The following is a 19,168-nucleotide window of genomic DNA, read 5'->3' on the forward strand; positions in this document are numbered from 1 at the left end:
ACTGATATCGCGAGGCATGTCTTTTCGGTTCTGTCTAACAGTTCCAATTACATTCATCTGCTTGTCGTGTAGCCTTTTGAATAAATCTGGGGAAGAATACCAGTTATCTAAAAACAATGTATGTCCTCGGCCTAACAAGGGTTCACACATGTTGAGCACGACGTTTGTACTTGCTGGCAGACTTGGATCCGTTACATCATCACCTACATAAATTTTGAAAGACAGACAGTAGCCAGAACTTGATTCACAAATTTTGTAAATTTTTATTCCAAACCTAGAACGTTTAGACCTATTACACTGGACATATGAAAGGCGGCCTCTGAATTTCATTAGACTTTCATCTAGAGCAATGTCTTGTGAAGGTGAATATAATTCTGAAAATTTGGAGCAGAAATGTTGTATTATAAGCCTAATCTTTCTTAGTTTGTCACTACTATCGACTTGTTCATTGTCAACAAAATGTAAAAATCATGAAATTATAATAAATCTTCCCCTGCTTATGGTTTCACGAAAAATAGGAATGTTTATACACCAGTTTTTACTCCAGTATAACTGTATTCTTGACTTTCGCACTTGTGACATTAGTATAACTAACGCAAAATATGCTCTAATTTCATCGGGTGTAGTCTCAAACCATTTGTCATCGTCTTTCAACTTTTTTCTGTCAGGATTGCTCAACTGTTTTGCTGCATATGAATTTGTCTCGACAGATATATTGTCAAACAAAGGGTTCATGTATTCACAAAAAACTGAGAGTTCAGATAGTGGCTGCGTATCAAACTTTTTCAATAAATTTTCACTAACCCCACTGTATTCACTAAACTTATGTACAACAGGTTTGTTGTCACTTTTTGTCCAGTTCCAGTCAGTCAAGTTAGTCTGTGCCGATGTACGAGCTTGTTTCGAAAGACTCGGCACACCGTCGTTATTTGCTTCACTTTCCGTGTCATCAGAACTATTATACGCATCGCTAGTACTCGAACTAAGGACTTCAGGGTCTATTTCGTCGTCACAAACATCACTGCCTTCAATATCACTCTCTAAAACACTATCTATTAGCTTTTCTATTCCTTCTTCATCAACACCAGCATATCTGCTTGACGCCATGATGGCAACTGACATGAGCGAAATTATGTGAAAAAAGATTCTCTTATCTCTTGTTCCGGAAGTGTGCGAGAACCTGGTGAAAGGGAAAAACCGAAGCCACATGTGTAAACTTCAGCTCAGAATGCATACAAGTGGCGTCTGGGGGTTATTGACTCAACTATATGGATTGATGTACAGCTGTGCATCGCCGCGAGCAGAGCTCGTCATTTGATTCATATGCCACGAGTAACTATGACAAGCTAGGCTCGTCAAATGATGCGATTGGGTTAATATAAGGGGCATAGAATGTAACCTGAACACAGATGCGAGGTCATTACTTCTTTTAATACTTGCGGCCCTTATCAGTTCCCATGCCCATTATCATGCTGGGTGATTTGTTCAGCGCATAACACTTTTCGTGGAATATAACTGCAGTGTAAGATTATTTAGTGACAAACACTGATACATTATAAACAACACGGCAGTGAGCCAAGAATCATACAGATGGCAATATGTTATTGAAGAGTTGTTCACACCAAGGCATGTAGGTAACAGCACTATCGGCTTTCTCGCTGAAAACAGCAAGCTGTCCGGTATTGTCAAATTAAAGTATTTGGTATTACTCCTTGTTTTCCATTGTGATGTTCTGGCGCTCATCCGATAAAATTTTCATGTAGGCTGAGAAGGACCGTTCACCATTCCAGGAAGTCACCGGTGCGTATGTTGAAAGAGAAAACTTGCTAGGTGAAATATCTTCCGAGGGCTCTTCTTGTTCACCACTAATGATCTTGCAAACATAGAGATCTTAGATAAATTTCGTTTCGAGACTGCATAGGGTTTGTTAGAAACTCTGACCAATGAAAGGCACCAGCCATCTAAAATTCTGAGAAAGGATTAGTGTTGTTTTATGCAGTTGAGATGCTCGGACTTACTGTATTTCACAAAGGGTTAGAATCCCAGTTTTAAAGGAATTTTAAAGCCAACTTTAGGAATTGAAATATAATATATATGAGATCAAATTAGCCAATTATTTTACTATAGTCTGAAAATTAGACGAGCTGACACAATTTTTAATTTTTTGTAATAATGACCTAGATATGTACATAAATGTTACACTCTTCACATAATATGTAATATTATTTAGAATATATAAAAATATGTAAAATTAAACAGGTATAACCATATCAGAACCGCAGTGTGTCAACATTTTTCATTTAAAAGAATTGAAACACAATGGTTCCACCTAATTGATACTGTTTATTGGTTCTACCTTTTAAATTGTTTATGTTGCCATTGTCACTCTTTTTCATTTTAGAGGAAGCTGTAGCAGTTGCACCTGCGGAGGAGCAGAAACCTAAAGGTTTTACAGGGCTTGATCTTCTTGGAGAGTTTATGTTACAGGATAATTTACCTCCATCCCACGGGCATCAGTCAAGTTCTTCCGGGTGAGTTTGTTTACAATTCATATTATTCCTTGTATTTTCAGATTTTATTGCTGAAGTTACCAAGTGTTTTTTAAATTAATTAATAAATTTATTTATTTGATACAGTGTATGGAGGGCCATTTTATACTAATAAAATAACAAATTTAATTAAGTATAATAAGATATCAATTGGTATAAATAATAATACTAAGTATCAACAGTATATTAATAACAATAACAATGTAACAAGAATGGCAACAATGACTGGCAAGGGTCGGTTACAGAGTTAGCAAGAAGAAAGGTCATGGGTTGGAAGGGCGGAAGAAAATGGAAACCAGGGGAGGACTTCAAAGGAATCTTTTAATTTTGTGTTTGAAGAATGCGAAAGGTGTGAATATGTCAATTGGGTAGTCAGTTACCAAGAGTAGGGAGAGAGTGAAAGATAGAGCATTATTGTAAGGTTAGGCATGGACGGGACACATGAGTATGCTGGTTACGTGTTGAGCTGGGGGGAGGAACGGGTATAGGGAAGTATGTTGGAAGAGTATTTGCATTTGGTATAGCCATTGATTATGATGAACCTCCTGCGAGTAGGGGACGCAGATGAAGAATACACCCACGGTATCCCCTGCTTGTTGTAACAAGTGACTAAAAGGGGCCCCAGGGGCTCTCCACTTGGGAGCGTGGGTTGGCGACCACGGGGCCCTTAGCAGAGTCGAGACATTGCTTCCACTTACTTGCGCCAGGCTCCTCACTTTCATCTATCCTGCTGACCTCCCGTGGTCAACTCTTGTTCTTTTCCGACCCCGGCGGTATTAGAGCATTCCAGGCCTAGGGAGTCTTTCATTTTCACACCTTTCATGGCCCTTATCTTTCTTTGTCTTGTACTTCATTTTTTGAAATGTTGGATTCCTTCTTTTTCCTTGTGGGTTGGGCACGCAGACATAGACTACACCCACGATATCCCCCGCCTGTGTAATAGACGACTAAAAGCAGTGAGCAAGAGGGCTAATATCGTTGGGTCCGGTGGAGCGGTTTGTTGGGAGACTATTGAGAATATTTTGAACTGTGTTAGGGGTCGTTGAGATTTGTGACAGTGAGCCCCTACAAAGACTATTTATCTGTGGTAGTTCAGTGATAGGTGCGGGAGGGGTAAACGTAGATTGAAAGTACTTATTACACATTTGAGACCTTAATTCAGTTAGGACATCATCACTTTTGCAAAAGAGGATCTTGTACTATTATCAGATGGCTGCTCAGGGCAGAATAAGAACTATGTGATGGTTTATTTTCTGTACATGCTAGTCCACTGTTTCAAAATGTTCAAGTCAATCACCTACATTATCCCAATGCGAGGCCACTCGTACTTACCAAATGACTAAGATTTCTCTATCACAGAGAAAAGTTATACTGTAGAAGAAACTCCATCAGAATGGGATGAAATAATGCGAACAAGTTGGTTAAAACCTGCCCCTTTCCAAGTTGTCATTGTTGATCAAGATGATTTATATGACGTCAAAGATTCTGTTGAGAAGTTTCTTCCGAAGACTCCCCAGTCGGCAATTAAAATTAAGGGTACCGAGCTCGATAGCTGCAGTCGCTTAAGTGCGGCCAGTATCCAGTATTCGGGAGATAGTAGGTTCGAACCCCACTGTCGGCAGCTCTGAAAATGGTTTTCCGTGGTTTCCCATTTTCACACCAGGCAAATGCTGAGGCTGTACCTTAATTAAGGACACGGCCGCTTCCTTCCCACTCCTAGCCCTTTCCTGTTCCATCGTCGCTGTAAGACCTATCTGTTGTCGGTGCGACGTAAAACAACTAGCATTAAAAAAAATAAGGGTGCTAGTATATTGAGAATAACACAAGAATACGTGTTCTTTGCAGTCTGAGATATTTACAATGGGGCTTGGAGGTCATGCGTTATAAGTAGGGCCTGGATTTTTAGGTTTTAGCCTATTTTTCTCCTCGCTATTTAATTCACAAATTTCAATATATTTGTTTGTTTCACACTTTGTGCAGCAGAATATGTGAATTTCATTGCACCTAAAAAACCTAAATGAGAGGTTGATACCTAAAAGAACCTAAATAGCTGTTTTACCTTCTTCAAATAAGGAATGTTATTTCCCCATTGAAATTTATTGTAAAATTATTTCCACCGCGATTACAAGCAGTAGGACAGAGATAGTTCAGGTTACTACTGTTAAATGCAGCACATCCCATGCTTCCAACTACACGTGACATCTGGTGGCTCCTTGATGCACCTGATAGGTCAGGAGGAATGTAAACAGTTTCGCCTCCAGTCGTTCACAGAGAGTACAGCCGGCAAGGTGTGTGGTGAATGGTTCCTGCATTATTTTCTAACTGCAGTTGTTGTATAGCGACTGTTAAGGCTGTCCATCAGAGGAGCCGACCGGGACACACGAAAGCCACTTCAGTAATACAAATACCACAACAAATACAATAAGAACAATTGTACAAATAAATATATAAGATAGTCACTGTCCCAACAGTCCCTTTTCTTTTATTGTGTCATTTGGTTTACTAGTAGCTTATTGGAATAGATGTAGGTTAGTTTAGAAGTGCCCAGTTCAATTTTGATGTATGAAATATTTGCTTAGGATCCTCGTTTAATAATATACACTACTCTGTGAACTATTTAAAAAGTGAAATGCGCACATATGTTCAAAGAGATTAACAGATAGTTGTCTTTACTGTACTCGGTGATTGATCTTGTTTTGTTTTTGCTCTTAAGTATGTTGTAGTGATCACACATAGAAAGCACACAAACTCATCGTTCACCTCATGGAATCACTTAGTCGCACATAGCTTATGACGGAAGCCATGGACTGTCATCCTTGTATCTACATGTCAGTGTTCGTAGTTGACTTCTGTCCATTTTTGCTCCAAAATAGCATCTGTGGAATAGAATTTGAGCCCGATTTAGGCCTGTTTCATTCCTCTCTCTTCAAGTATCTTTGCGCTTTGTCTTGTGAATGGCAGCACTAGATTGATTCTTAGATTCTCAATATAAAATGGTTCTTTACAAAGCTCGTACACTAATCTGGACTTCGTGTTTGTAGGTACATCTAATACTCGCTTTAGAAATCTGGCTTTTAGTTTCTCTAGAGTCCTAAGGTCAACCACGGATAACTTTTCTCAAATAATTTCAATGCCATATGTGGCAATTGGGCTTATTGCAGCTTGACGTAGTTCTATTGCTGTTTTTGAAGATAGTTTTTGAAGGTCTTTAATTCTGTGTATCGCTTTGATGGTTGTTGTTGCCCTTCCTTTCGTGTATTCTGTAATAGTTGATTGTCGTTTGTAAAGTTATTCCAAACAGTATTTTCCTCCTAATAAATAAAGGACTCTTGGAATTATGTGTAAGAATGTTGTACTGTTCGTAGCTGTGTAAGTATGAGTGGTTAATATATATCCAAACACTTATTTATTTACTAGATACTTAAACTGTTTAACGTTAAATAATAGGCAAGGAAATGTGAAGTATCAATCCGTCTCATATTTGGCTGGATTTTTGAGTCTCAGTATATGACATTACAACTTCACAATTCAACTATGCGCGTAGTACTGTACATATGAAATTTTTGAATTGAATGTGGGTGAATATGGAACTTACACCTGCTCACCAAAACCTCTGGTACTGTTTGAATACTGCAGCCATCCACATCATCTGACTCCTGGGATGGGAACGCATGATGTTTTGTTTCTATTCCTAACATTGTGGATGAAAGGGAGTTTTGTATGATCTTTTGAACTTTAATAACCCTGCTAATCATGATGTTGGTAACATCAATAAAATACAAAAGTTGAAACTAAAAAAGCAGCTAGAATTGATAAGATTTCTGGGGATATACTAAAGACAATGGGTTGGGATATAGTACCATATCTGAAGTACTTATTTGATTATTGTTTGCATGAAAGAGCTATACCAAATGAATGGAGAGTTGCTATAGTAGCCTCTGTATATAAAGCAAAGTGTGATAGACATAAAGCTGAAAATTACAGGCCAGTCAGTTTGACATGCATTGCATGTAAGCTTTGAGAAAGCATTCTTTCTGATTATATTAGACATGTTTGGAAAATTAATAAATAATAATTAATAACTGGTTTGGGTTTAGGGAAGGTTATTCCACTGAAGCTCAACTTGTAGGATTCCAGCAAGATATAGCAGATATCTTGGATTCAGGAGGTCGAGATTGACCTATCTAAGACATTTGATAGGGTGGATCATGGGAGATTACTGGCAAAAATGAGTACAATTCGACTAGACAAAAGAGTTACTGCATGGATTGATGGATTGCTATATTTCTAGAAAATAGATCTCAGAGAATTAAAGTAGGCGAAATTTTATCTGACCCTGTAATAATTAAGAGGTGAATTCTTCAAGGCATTATTATTAGACCTTTATGTTTTCTTATACAGGGTTATTCACCTAAGATGTTGCACGGAGGTAGCGTCTGAGCCATTGAAGGTATCGGTATTCTGTTTTCATATTCATAAATGATACCCAGGGGATTGTAAAATAATGTGCTACTGATTCCCATGTGGTGATTGATGACCGAGATATTGATACTAACTCCATATTTTTAAATGGAACGGCACAAATACATACAGCTTGCCGAAAGGTACAAACATGTACAGGTTCAAATATGTAAGTATTTTCAAAATCGGATGGTTACTTTTTGAGATATCGATGAAAATTGCTTTTGGGCCTTTGCATGCCCCATCAGACGGCGTGCAGTTGGCCATGGATGTATAGGCGCGCAAGCTGTTTCCTGGCATTGATTCCAGCCACAGAGTGGATACCCCATGGGAATACGTAGCACATTGTATTGCAAGCCCTTGGGTATCGTTTACGAATATGAAGGCTGAATGCTGATATCTTTAATGGCTTGGATGTTGTTTGCATGTAGCATCTTAGGTAAATAACCCTGTATATATAAATGATATGAGTAAAGAAGTGGAATCAGAGATAAGGCTTTTAGTGGATGATGTTATTCTGTATAGAGCAATGAATAAGTTGCAAGATAGTGTGCAACTGCAAAATGACGTCGATAATGTTGTGAGATAGATAGCAGGCAATGGTATGATGATAAACGGGGTTAAAAAGTCAGGTTGTGAGTTTCACAAAAAAAGGAAAAGTCCTTTCAGTTTTAATTACTGTGTTGATGGGTGAAAGTTTCTTACGGGTATCACTGTAAGTACCTAGGTGTTAATATAAGGAAATGTCTTCATTGGGGTAATCAGAAAAATGGGATTGTAAATAAAGGATACAGATCTCTGCACATGGTTATGAGGGTGTTTGGGGGTTGTAGTAACGATGTAAAGGAGAGGGCATATAAGTCTCTGGTAAGACCCCAAATAGAGTCGATGAACGTGAGCAAATAATAACCGGAATCACAAACTATAATAGTAAAAATAATAATAATAAAATAATAATAATAACAATAATAATAATAATAATAATAATAATAATAATAATAATAATAATAATAGTAATAATAATAGTAATAACTATTTTAGTAGCTGTGAGTTGGGTGGTTTTTGATCCACAACTGGTGTTTCCCTTGGAAGCTTACGTTCATGAATGTGCGAATGAGACTACGGTCGATAAAATGTCATATGTACGTGAGAATAGTGGAAAACTTTCCGATACATTTATTGTCGCCTTGACAGTTGTAAATATTAATTTAAGCTTTAATTTGACAAGCTATTCCTGGCATGCTCATGAATCTGGATGTGTAGGCTAGGGTCCGTCCATCTAATTTATTTCCCTTTTTAGATACGGTAACATTTCCAAGATAGGAATCCGGACTATCTGAAATGTAAATACCCAGAGGTGACTCATCAAATGGAACATGGAGACAACTGTAATTCAAGGTTACCATCGTGCCCACATCTCCTCAAAGGGTTTTTATTAGTTGTGTATATCCAATCATACAGATATTGGTTTGATCCCCATGGATCAGCTGTTCGACCTCAGATAATGGTATCCACACCATCAGTGTGGTGAAGTGGAACAAACCCTTGTATTTCTTTTCAGGATTGATAGTGTAATATGTGAAATATTGTCATTAATTGAACGTTGCCAAATGGCATTAATAAATTGCTCCTTATTATCATTTAGACTTTCATGGCCCGTGTAACTATTTATGAGGTATATTTTTGGGCTTATGCTGTGTAATTAATTATAAAAACACACTCAACGCGTTTCGAAAGGAACCCTGCCTTTCTTCATCAGGAGACACAGAGAAAATGAAATGACGCATAACAGGTTGCTAGGAGAAAGCAACAAGGAACTTGAAATGGTGCCCTAAGATGTAAACGGGACGCCATTTTAGCCCCAGATAGAGACAACGAATGGCAACAGTAATGCATTACTCTCTAATGGTTCTGATAATAGGTAACCATGATTCACTAAGGTTGTAGCCTGTATCGCGGTTGAAATGATCTGGGTGTTTAACGTATTTCAACCGCCTCCCTGATAATTCTTGGGCGATATTGCTTTATACGGGCAAGAACATCCACTTCTAGGAACAAAACATCATGACCAGGTGTTAAGGCATGATCGGCAACAGTTGATTTATCAGGTTGGTTGAGTCTGATACATCTGGTATGTTCTTTGATGCGAGTGCATACCATTCTTGAAGTCTGCCCAATATAAACCTTGCCACAAGTACAGGGAACTCTGTAGATACCAGGTTGTTGCAATTTATGATGTTTGATGTTCCAAAAACAGTTCGTACATGGTACCTACGTAAGATTTTAGAAACAATAATTGAAAATCTTAAACCTTTTTGATACTTTTTATTTGCTTTTTAGCAAATTATTATTTGTAAACAGTACATGTTTCGTTCTCACTTGGGAACATCTCCAGCTGTTGTTTAGCTTAGGTGAATTGCTAAGTTTCTGAACACGTTATTTGCAAGTACATTGATCCTCTTAAAGACTACTTGAATACAAATTAAATTAAAATGATGTTAAAACAATGTGGGGGTTAATGGGTTAATGAAATGAGACTGGATGATTACATAGTTGGTCAGCTTAAAAACTATATCTAATCATTGGGATAGTTGTTAAAAGTTTCACTGTGTTACATTAAAAATGTCTGTTTGTCTTCCAGTTAAAAGGTTTTAAAAATGATTGGCTTCATGACACTGTTCAAATTGTTGTTGAATGACACTGTTCAAATTGTTGTTGAATGTTTTTTCTTTTACTCCTTCCAGGTAGGCTGTTTTTTATTATGAGCTTGCTTAATGTGCCCTAAATTGAGTCTAACGCGGAACTTTGAAGCTGATTGCTGGTCAATTTTTGGGAAGGGAGCTTCGTCTCAATTTCTGAAATGAAATGAAATGAGGAAAATAGGAATTTGTTTTTGTAATGAAAACATGTGTCTTTACATAATAACTTAATGTATAAAATGGTTGCTTACCTTACTGTTGTTAGACTCCAATTCTACTGTGACCCTGGAGAAGGAACGTTTGATGCTGCTTTACGTCTAGTTTAGTAATGGTGTGTGTGTTCCGTTGTTTGCTCCTCCTTTCGGGGAGGCAAGGCTGCGGAGAGGGGAGGAGACGTGTCGCTTACTGTCACGGCATCGGCTTTAGGAGGGGCGGGGAGAGGGGATGTACAAAATGGTGGAGGCTCAGTCTTATTTATCCTTTTACTGTATGTATTGTTCCTTTTGCCTAAAGCTTCAAGACTTGATAATATCCCTTTGAATATAGGGTTTCTATTGTCAATTGTTTCATTCAGGTTATTGTCCTGATTGCTTTTTTGTTCTAAATAAATATATAGATTTTCTAATGTATTTAGAAGAGCTCCTTTGTTTATTTTATGCAATATAGTTAAATCCTGCTCTATGGTTGTGAACTGATGTCCGGTTGAACTCGTGTTGGCCCATCGCGGAATTTTTTTTTTATGTCTTTCAGCATTGACATGCTCTAGGTATCTTACAGTAAAACTGCGCCCTGTTTGTCCAACATAAGTTTTTTCACATTGATGACACTTCATTTTGTAAACTCCTGATTCAGAATGTTTGTATTTTCCTAGGGAATTAACACTATTGTAATTAAAGAATTTTTGCTTTGTATTATTGCTGGTTGAATATGCGATCTTATAGTTTTATTTTCTAAACAAATTGGTTACTGTATATAAGTTGGGGTTATTGAACGTGAACTAGGCGTATTTGTCTTTCTTTTTTATTTCAGGTGTTAGATTAGTTTGTAATTTCTGTTTGAATTTACCGATTATTTTGTTAATTATGTTTAGTTCAAAACCGTTGTATTGGGCTTGTTTGCGAATAAAGAGCTGTTCTTTTTCTCGTTCTGTGTGTGGAAGGGGTATATTAAACGCTCTATATATGTAACTGTAGTAGGCTGACCTTTTTTTGCGATTCTGGGTGCAATGAGTAGTTCTTTATTGTAATGGGAGTAAAAGTGGGTTTTCTGTCTATCTTGAAGACAAACTCTTCCTTTTTCCGTGTTATATTTATGTCTAAAAAATTTATGGAACATTCTTTTTCTTTTTCTACTGTAAACTTTATTCTAGAATCAAGTGTATTTAATTTATTGAGGATATCGTCACTGTTGTTCACTCTTCGGTCTATTACGGCAAAAGTGTCATCTACAAAGCGTATCCATAAATTGAGACCTTCTATTTGTCCTATTATTTTGGTTTGTTCGAGGTAATCAAGATAAATATTGGCTAAAATGCCTGAAGCAGGCCTTCCTGTCTATATATCTTATTGAAAGTGAAGTAATTGTGTTTCGTAACGAATTTGAGTATATTAAGGAAATCTTCTACTTCTGGTAGGCTGAGTTGTTTATGTTCTATTAGATTCTTCCTGATAATTTTTACTGTTTCGTCCACTGGAATATTTGTATACATGTTCTTTATATCAAAGGAACATGTTACTTGATGTGTTAATTTAAAGTTTTTGAGTACTTTGCAAAAATCTACAGAATTTTTTATTGGTGTCTTGTTGTGAAAAACATAATGTTTGGTTAGGAATGTATGTACCTACTGCGATGTTTTATAAGTAGGACTGTTGCGGAAGTTTATTACTGGTCTTATGGGAATTCCTTCTTTATGTAACTTGGGTATGGCCCTTGCTGTTGGAAGGCCGGGATTCATATTTATCAGTTTTTGGACGTCTTGTTCACTTAAAATTAAGGTTGCGTTTCTTAATAATGTTTTTAACTTTTTCTGAGTATTAGTTGTAGGGTCTCGATCTATTTCCGAAAAAGTGCTATTGGTGAAAAAAGTTTCTGTTTTTTTTTATGTACTCCTCCTTATCTAAAACTACTATTGTCCTCCCCTTGTCAGCTTTGGTAATTACTATTTCCCCCTGTTTTATTTTATGTGATAAACTTAAAGTGGGTTTATTTCTGTTATGGAAAACTTTTAAGCCTTTTACAAGGTACAGAATTTTCTTTTTTACCTCGTGTCTGACGTCATTTTGAACTTCGTTAGGGAGTTTTTGTATAGCCGTTTCTACTTCTGCAATGGTAGTTATTAGCTCTTTTTCTTTGTTCTTACCTATCCAATTGAAATTAGGGCCTTGACTTAGGGTTTTCATTTCCTCCTCAGTGAGATTAACCTTAGAAATGTTCTTTATGGGAAAGGGGTATTCTTCAAATTCAGTTTCTGAATTTGAAGAGTAAGCCTTGCCTTTTTCATTTTTTGTCTTGGCATTTTTTAACAATATTTTTGCTATCTTGCTTTACGTCGCACCGACACAGATAGGTCTTATGGCGATGATGGGACAGGAAAGGGCTAGGCGTGGGAAGGAAGCGGCCGTGGCCTTAATGAAGGTACAGCCCCAGCATTTGCCTGGTGTGAAAATGGGAAACCACGGAAAACCATTTTCAGGGCTGCCGACAGTGGGGTTCGAACCTACTATCTCCCGAATACTGGATACTGACCGCACTTAAGCGACTGCAGCTATTGAGCTCGGTTTTAACGATATTAATTTATTATTAAGGGTTTCTTGTTTTTTGCTTAAAATGATATTCATTTTTTTAAACGAATCCCATTCTAAGGGTAACAGTAGTGTTAGACTTTGGAGATTTGCCAAATACATTTTTCCATTGAGAAAAGCTTTCTTCCTATAAAAGGTATTCAAAGACTCTAATAGAACATAAACAACTCAGCCTACCAGAAGTATAAGATTTCATTAATATACTCAAATTCGTTATGAAACACAATTACTTCACTTTCAATAAGAAGATATATAGACAGGAAGGTCTCCCAATGGGTGCTCCCGCTTCGGGCATTTTAGCCAATATTTATCTTGATTACCTCGAACATACCAAAGTAGTAGGACAAATAGAAGGTCTCAATTTATGGATAAGCTTTGTAGATGACACTTTTGCTGTAATAGACCGAAGAGTGAACAACAGTGACGATATCCTCAATAAATTAAATACACTTGATTCTAGAATAAAGTTTACAGTAGAAAAAGAAAAAGAATGTTCCATAAATTTTTTAGACATAAATATAACACGGAAAAAGGAAGAGTTTGTCTTCAAGATAGACAGAAAACCCACTTTTACTCCCATTACAATAAAGAACTAACCCAGAATCGCAAAAAAAGGTCAGCCTACTACAGTTACATATATAGAGCGTTTAATATACCCCTTCCACACACAGAACGAGAAAAAGAACTGCTCTTTATTTGCAAACAAGCCCAATACAACGGTTTTGAACTAAACATAATAAACAAAATAATCGGTAAATTCAAACAGAAATTACAAACTAATCTAACACCCGAAATAAAAAAAAAGACAAATACGCCAAGTTCACGTTCAAATACCCCAACTTATATACAGTAACCAATTTGTTTAGAAAATATAACCATAAGATCGCGTATTCAACCAGCAATAATACAAAGCAAAAATTCTTTAATTACAATAGTGTTAATTCCCTAGGAAAATACAAACATTCTGAATCAGGAGTTTACAAATTGAAGTGTCATCAATGTGAAAAACCTTATGTTGGACAAACAGGGCGCAGTTTTACTGTAAGATACCTAGAGCATGTCAGTGCTGAAAGACATAAAAAAAATCCGCGATGGGCCAACACATGAGTTCAACCGGACATCAGTTCACAACCATAGAGCAGGATTTAACTATACTGCGTAAAATAAACAAAGGAGCCCTTCTAAATACTTTAGAAAATCTATATATTTATTTAGAACAAAAAAGCAGTCAGGACAATAACCTGAATGAAACAATTGACAATAGAAACCCTATATTTGAAGGGATATTATCAAGTCTTGAAGCTTTAGGCAAAAGAAACAATACAGACAGTAAGAGGATAGATAAGACAGAGCCTCTGCCATTTTGTACATCCCCTCTCCCCACTCCTCCTAAAGCCGATGCCGTGACGGTAAACGACACGCCTCCTCCCCTCTCCGCAGCCTTGCCTCCCCGAAAGGAGGAGCAAACAACGGAACACACACACCATTACTATATTAGACGTAAAGCAGCATCAAACGTTCCCCCTCCAGGGTCACAGTAGAATTGGAGTCTAACAACAGTAAGGTAAGCAACCATTTTATACATTAAGTTATTATGTAAAGACACATGTTTACATTACAAGAACAAATTCCGATTTTCCTCATTTCATTTCATTTCAGAAATTGAGACGAAGCTCCCTTCCCGAAAATTGACCAGCAATCAGCTTCAAAGTTCCGCGTTAGACTCAATTTAGGGCACATTAAGCAAGCTCATGATAAAAAACAGCCTACCTGGAAGGAGTGAAAGAAGAAACATTCAACAACAATTTGAACAGTGTCATGAAGCCAATCATTTTTAAACCTTTTAACCGGAAGACAAACAGACATTTTTAATGTAACAAAAGTGAAACTTTTAACAACTATTCCAATGAATAGATATAGTTTTTAAGCTGACCAACTATGTAATCATCTAGTCTCATTTCATTAACCCATTAACCCCCACATTGTTTTAACATCACTTTAATTTAATTTGTATTCAAGTAGTCTTTAAGAGGATCAATGTACTTGCAAATAACGTGTTCAGAAACTTAGCAATTCACCTAAGCTAAACAACAGCTGGAGATGTTCCCAAGTGAGAACGAAACATGTACTGTTTACAAATAATAATTTGCTAAAAAGCAAATAAAAAGTATCAAAAAGGTGTAAGATTTTCAATTATTGTTTCTAAAATTTACGTAGGTACCATGTACGAACTGTTTTTGGAACATCAATTAAGATTAGGCAACTCCTGCGACCAACTGAGGATAGTTTGCCTAAATTGCAACAACCTGGTATCTACAGAGTTCCCTGTACTTGTGGCAAGGTTTATATTGGGCAGACTTCAAGAATGGTATGCACTCGCATCAAAGAACATACCAGATGTATCAGACTCAACCAACCTGATATATCAGCTGTTGCTGATCATGCCTTAACACCTGGTCATGATGTTTTGTACCTAGAAGTGGATGTTCTTGCCCGTATAAAGCAATATCGCCCAAGAATTATCAGGGAGGCGGTTGAAATACGTAAACACCCAGATCATTTCAACCGCGATACAGGCTACAACCTTAGTGAATCATGGCTACCTATTATCAGAACCATTAGAGAGTAATGCTTTACTGTTGCCATCGTTGTCTCTATCTGGGGCTAAAATGGTGTCCCGTTTACATCTTAGGGCACCATTTCAAGTTCCTTGTTGCTTTCTCCTAGCAACCTGTTATGCGTCGTTTCATTTTCTGTGTGTCTCCTGATGAAGAACGGCAAGGTTCCTCTCGAAACGCGTTGAGTGTGTTTTTATAATTAATTACATGGCATAAGCCCAAAAATATGCCTCATGAAATTGCTCCTTGTTGTAATTTCAAAAGGAAACAGTTACCTTATATTTTTATTGTACATAGTCCGTTATGCCCATGGAAATCAATTCCATCACTTCCCAGTTCTATTGTGGAGTCCTTTATTTGTGTATCTACAGATGAGCCTTCCCCTTCTTAAATTTGCATGCCCTGTTCATCCCTGTGTTTGTTTGAGTGCCATATTTTGTATACTTTTTTTTTTATTAGATATGTATTTAAGAACCAATCACCCTGGGGATTAATGTTAGCCTGGGACTCGGAGGGTGAGCAGATGCATAATTTAACTGTCTAATATTTTTGTTAATGAACTGAGGGAAGTACATTGAAATTGTTTCATATTCATTTTTTTACGTAGTATTTCCTGTCCAGTTACTCATTCCTGCCACCCAGCTGACGAAAATTTCTGGGGAGTGTTAAAATCCACCAACACACAACCTAAATCATTAGTATGTATACCATGTTGTAAATCACTATATTCTTGATACCTAACTTTCAAGTTTTAGAGAAGAAGATAGTTTTAGGGTTGTGATTTCTCACTTTTAGGAGTTACATTGACACTTTCTACCTGGTTTATTTGTGAATCACACGGCTCTGTTGCATTGGTGAACTGGTTTCCTATAAATTTGCATTTCTTAAACATTGTAGTATATTTGGGCGTGTCTACTTGTTAATATATACACAAGTAAATGGAAGTGAAACAACCAAGCGAGTTGGCCGTGCGGTTAGGGGCACGCAGCTGTGAAGTTGCATTCGGGAGATAGTGAGTTTAAATTCCACTGTTGACAGTCCTGAAGATGGTTTTCCTTAGTTTCCCATTTTCACACCAGGCAAATGCTGGGGCTGTACCTTAATGAAGGCCACAGCTGCTTCCTTCCCAGCCCTAGCTTTTTTCTGTCCCATTGTCACTGCAGGTCCTATATGTGTCCATGCGATGTAAAGCCATTAAAAAAAAAAAAAAAAAGCGAAACACAGGATCAACACAAGAACTCAAAATATTATTGCACATCAATAAATTACAATTTCAAAACAAACAAACAAACAAACAAACAAACAAACAAACAAACAAACAAACAAACCACCATCTGGCAGCCATTTGTGATTAACAGTGCACCCAACTTAAAGCTTGAAGAATTCTTTTGTGATAGCTGCAAACCACAGCCATCTTAACTGCAACCACTCCAAAGTTACTAAGTATTTAAGCAGAAATAAATAAATATTCATTTCTATATATATTTGAAGCCTCCGTGGCTCAGACGGCAGTGCATCGGCCTCTCACCGCTGGATACCGTTGTTCAAATCCCGGTCACTCCATGTGAGATTTGTGCTGGACAAAGCGGAGGCAGGACAGATTTTTCTCCGGGTACTCTGGTTTTCCCTGTCATCTTTCATTCCAGCAACATTCTCCATTATCATTTCATAGCATTTATCACTCATTAATAAATCACCTTGGGAGTGGCGACCCCATTGTAATAACAGCCTATATATCTTTCATTCATTACATCCCTGACCCGGTCAATGACTGGAAAACAGGTTGTAGGTTTTCATTTTCATTTTTCTATATATTTGAATATGATTTGATAGAATCTGAAGTAGTTCATTAAAGAATGAAACATGTTATTCTATTTTAATTAAATTCTTTCTTTTCAGGTGTAATACTGTTACCATATGTTTTCTCTTTCAGGTAGTTTGTAAATTTATTTACTCATGGTTAGTTTCAGCAGACTGAAGAGCCTAACAGTTACACTATCCATTTGGCAGAAAATCTTTGAAGTGGTGGTGGTGGTGGTGATGATGATGATGCTTGTTGTTTAAAGGGGCCTAACATCTAGGTCATGACCCTTAATGGTATGAAATGAGACGAAATGTTATGACAAATTGAAAATCCAAAATCCTCCATTGACCAGAATTCAAAATGTGAGGATGAAGAAGGATTGGATGGATATGAATTTAAAACAATCCGTGGATCCGACCTGCAATGCCTCACACTCACAGAAACTGGCGTAAAACAATAGTACTACTGACCAAGGGACTGCTTCTACTGAATCGGTAATGCTTGTAGTCTAAAGGAGTCCAAAATCCAAGTCATCGGCCCCTCATAAGGGTACTTATCACTAGGAAAGTAGAACCATGGTATTTGTCATGCTGCGGTACCAATCAAAAGTAGCGTAGACTCGCGGTATTCCACACATTATGGTACTACTCACAGGTAATGAAATTCGCACATGTAATACAGACCTATGGTGTTTCGCACATTGCGGCGCCATTTACAGGCAATGCAAACTTATGGTGTTCATCACATTCGTGGACTAACCACAGGGACTCGCGCTATCCCATGGTGTTCCTGATATAGTGGGTACTAATCATAGGCAAGCCAGAACCATGGTGTTGCTACTAAACTGGGGCTAATCACAGGTACTGCAAAAGCCGGCAACACACTCTGTTGCTACTAATCACAGACCTATTTTGTACCTAACATAGTGGTACTTCGCGCAAGTAAAAGCAATCCATGATGTTCCCCGTGTGTTGGTACTAATCACAAGTAGTTTCATGGTTCTGATACAGTCATCCCTTGGTTGCCCCTTTTAGTTGCCTCTAACGACAGGCAGGGGATACAGTGGGTGTATTCTTCGTCTGTGTCCCGCACCCACAGGGGGTTTGAAATGGTGGAGGGAAGTATCTTTTCACCTGTTCATAGTAGCAGTGGTAAATTCTTTCATTCTGTACAAGAAATCAACAGTCAACAAGATGATTTGCTATCTGGGTGAGACCATGAAAGCACTTTCAATTGCATTTGCAAAGAAAGGAGAGGAATTTCAGATAGATCTGTCATCTCAGCCATTCTCTATCAACCATCTCACAGCTCACCATTTTCCAACGAAAATACCAGCAACAAAATATAAGTCAAGACCAACAAGTGTGTGCAAAGTCTGCTCAGAAAGGTCAGTAAAAGAGGCTGGTTATGTGAAAGTTGCAGTATGCCTCTCTGTTTACCCAAATGTTTTGAACTTTATCAAACAGTCAAAATTTTCTTAATCGGGACTGTAATACGACTAACATTTCAGATTGATACTAAAGTAACAATGTTAGATGTGAATATGAAAAAAAATTAATTACAAACATGATTTGACATAAATGGAAACAAAATAAAAGCTAAAAAAATGTGATAAATATGTAGGCTCCCTTTCACCGCTAGATTGAGAAGATATTGAGAATGCTGCTGTTGTAAAGCTTTAAATTTCATTGGTGTTTCTCCTTGTCCCAGGCTTTTTGCCTGCAGGTTATGTCAAGCTTAGTTTCTCAAACTTTTTCGCTCCTGCTCCCATCCTAGTTAATTTGATGTGATGAGTTTCTACTAGGATAGATTTTCTGCCTGAATTTTCAACAGTGATTTCATCCTATTTTGTATTGTTACAAAATCCAATATTTTGTAAACTAAGATGTCCGCAACCTCGCTATGTACACTTACTGTTCATTTCCATCTGTATCATTTCTTTTCATTTCTTTTCTTCTTAGATTAACACATTTTTTAGTTTCAATTATGTCTTTTGTATTAACCCCTATTTCACTGAATTGTAACGCAGTGAGTTGTTTTTTGCTCCACATGATGATGTAAATATTGTATATTGTGCTAATTTAGTTTCTGTCTAGGCTCTCTTTTGTTTTTCATTTGTTCTTTCATTATGTTTTTTAGCATTTTTAGCTTATATTATGTAATTTATTTCACCCCCTCCCTTTTTTTTCACTGAAGATGGCTCAAACGAGCCGAAACATGTTTGAATTTGATTACT

The 19,168-nt window shown here is 37.2% G+C and overlaps 1 protein-coding gene across 1 annotated transcript in view; it reads left to right on the forward strand.

Annotated features, from left to right (window-relative positions):
- Positions 1–19,168, forward strand: part of Gga (ADP-ribosylation factor-binding protein Gga) — a 312,496-nt gene that overhangs the window by 150,406 nt on the left and 142,922 nt on the right. The window contains exon 7 of the mRNA XM_067142150.2: positions 2,402–2,531. Within this exon, the coding sequence (XP_066998251.2) occupies positions 2,402–2,531 (130 nt within the window). The remainder of the gene's footprint in view (positions 1–2,401; positions 2,532–19,168) is intronic.

Source organism: Anabrus simplex, chromosome 2 (assembly GCF_040414725.1).
Source record: "Anabrus simplex isolate iqAnaSimp1 chromosome 2, ASM4041472v1, whole genome shotgun sequence".
Lineage (NCBI taxonomy): Eukaryota > Metazoa > Arthropoda > Insecta > Orthoptera > Tettigoniidae > Anabrus > Anabrus simplex.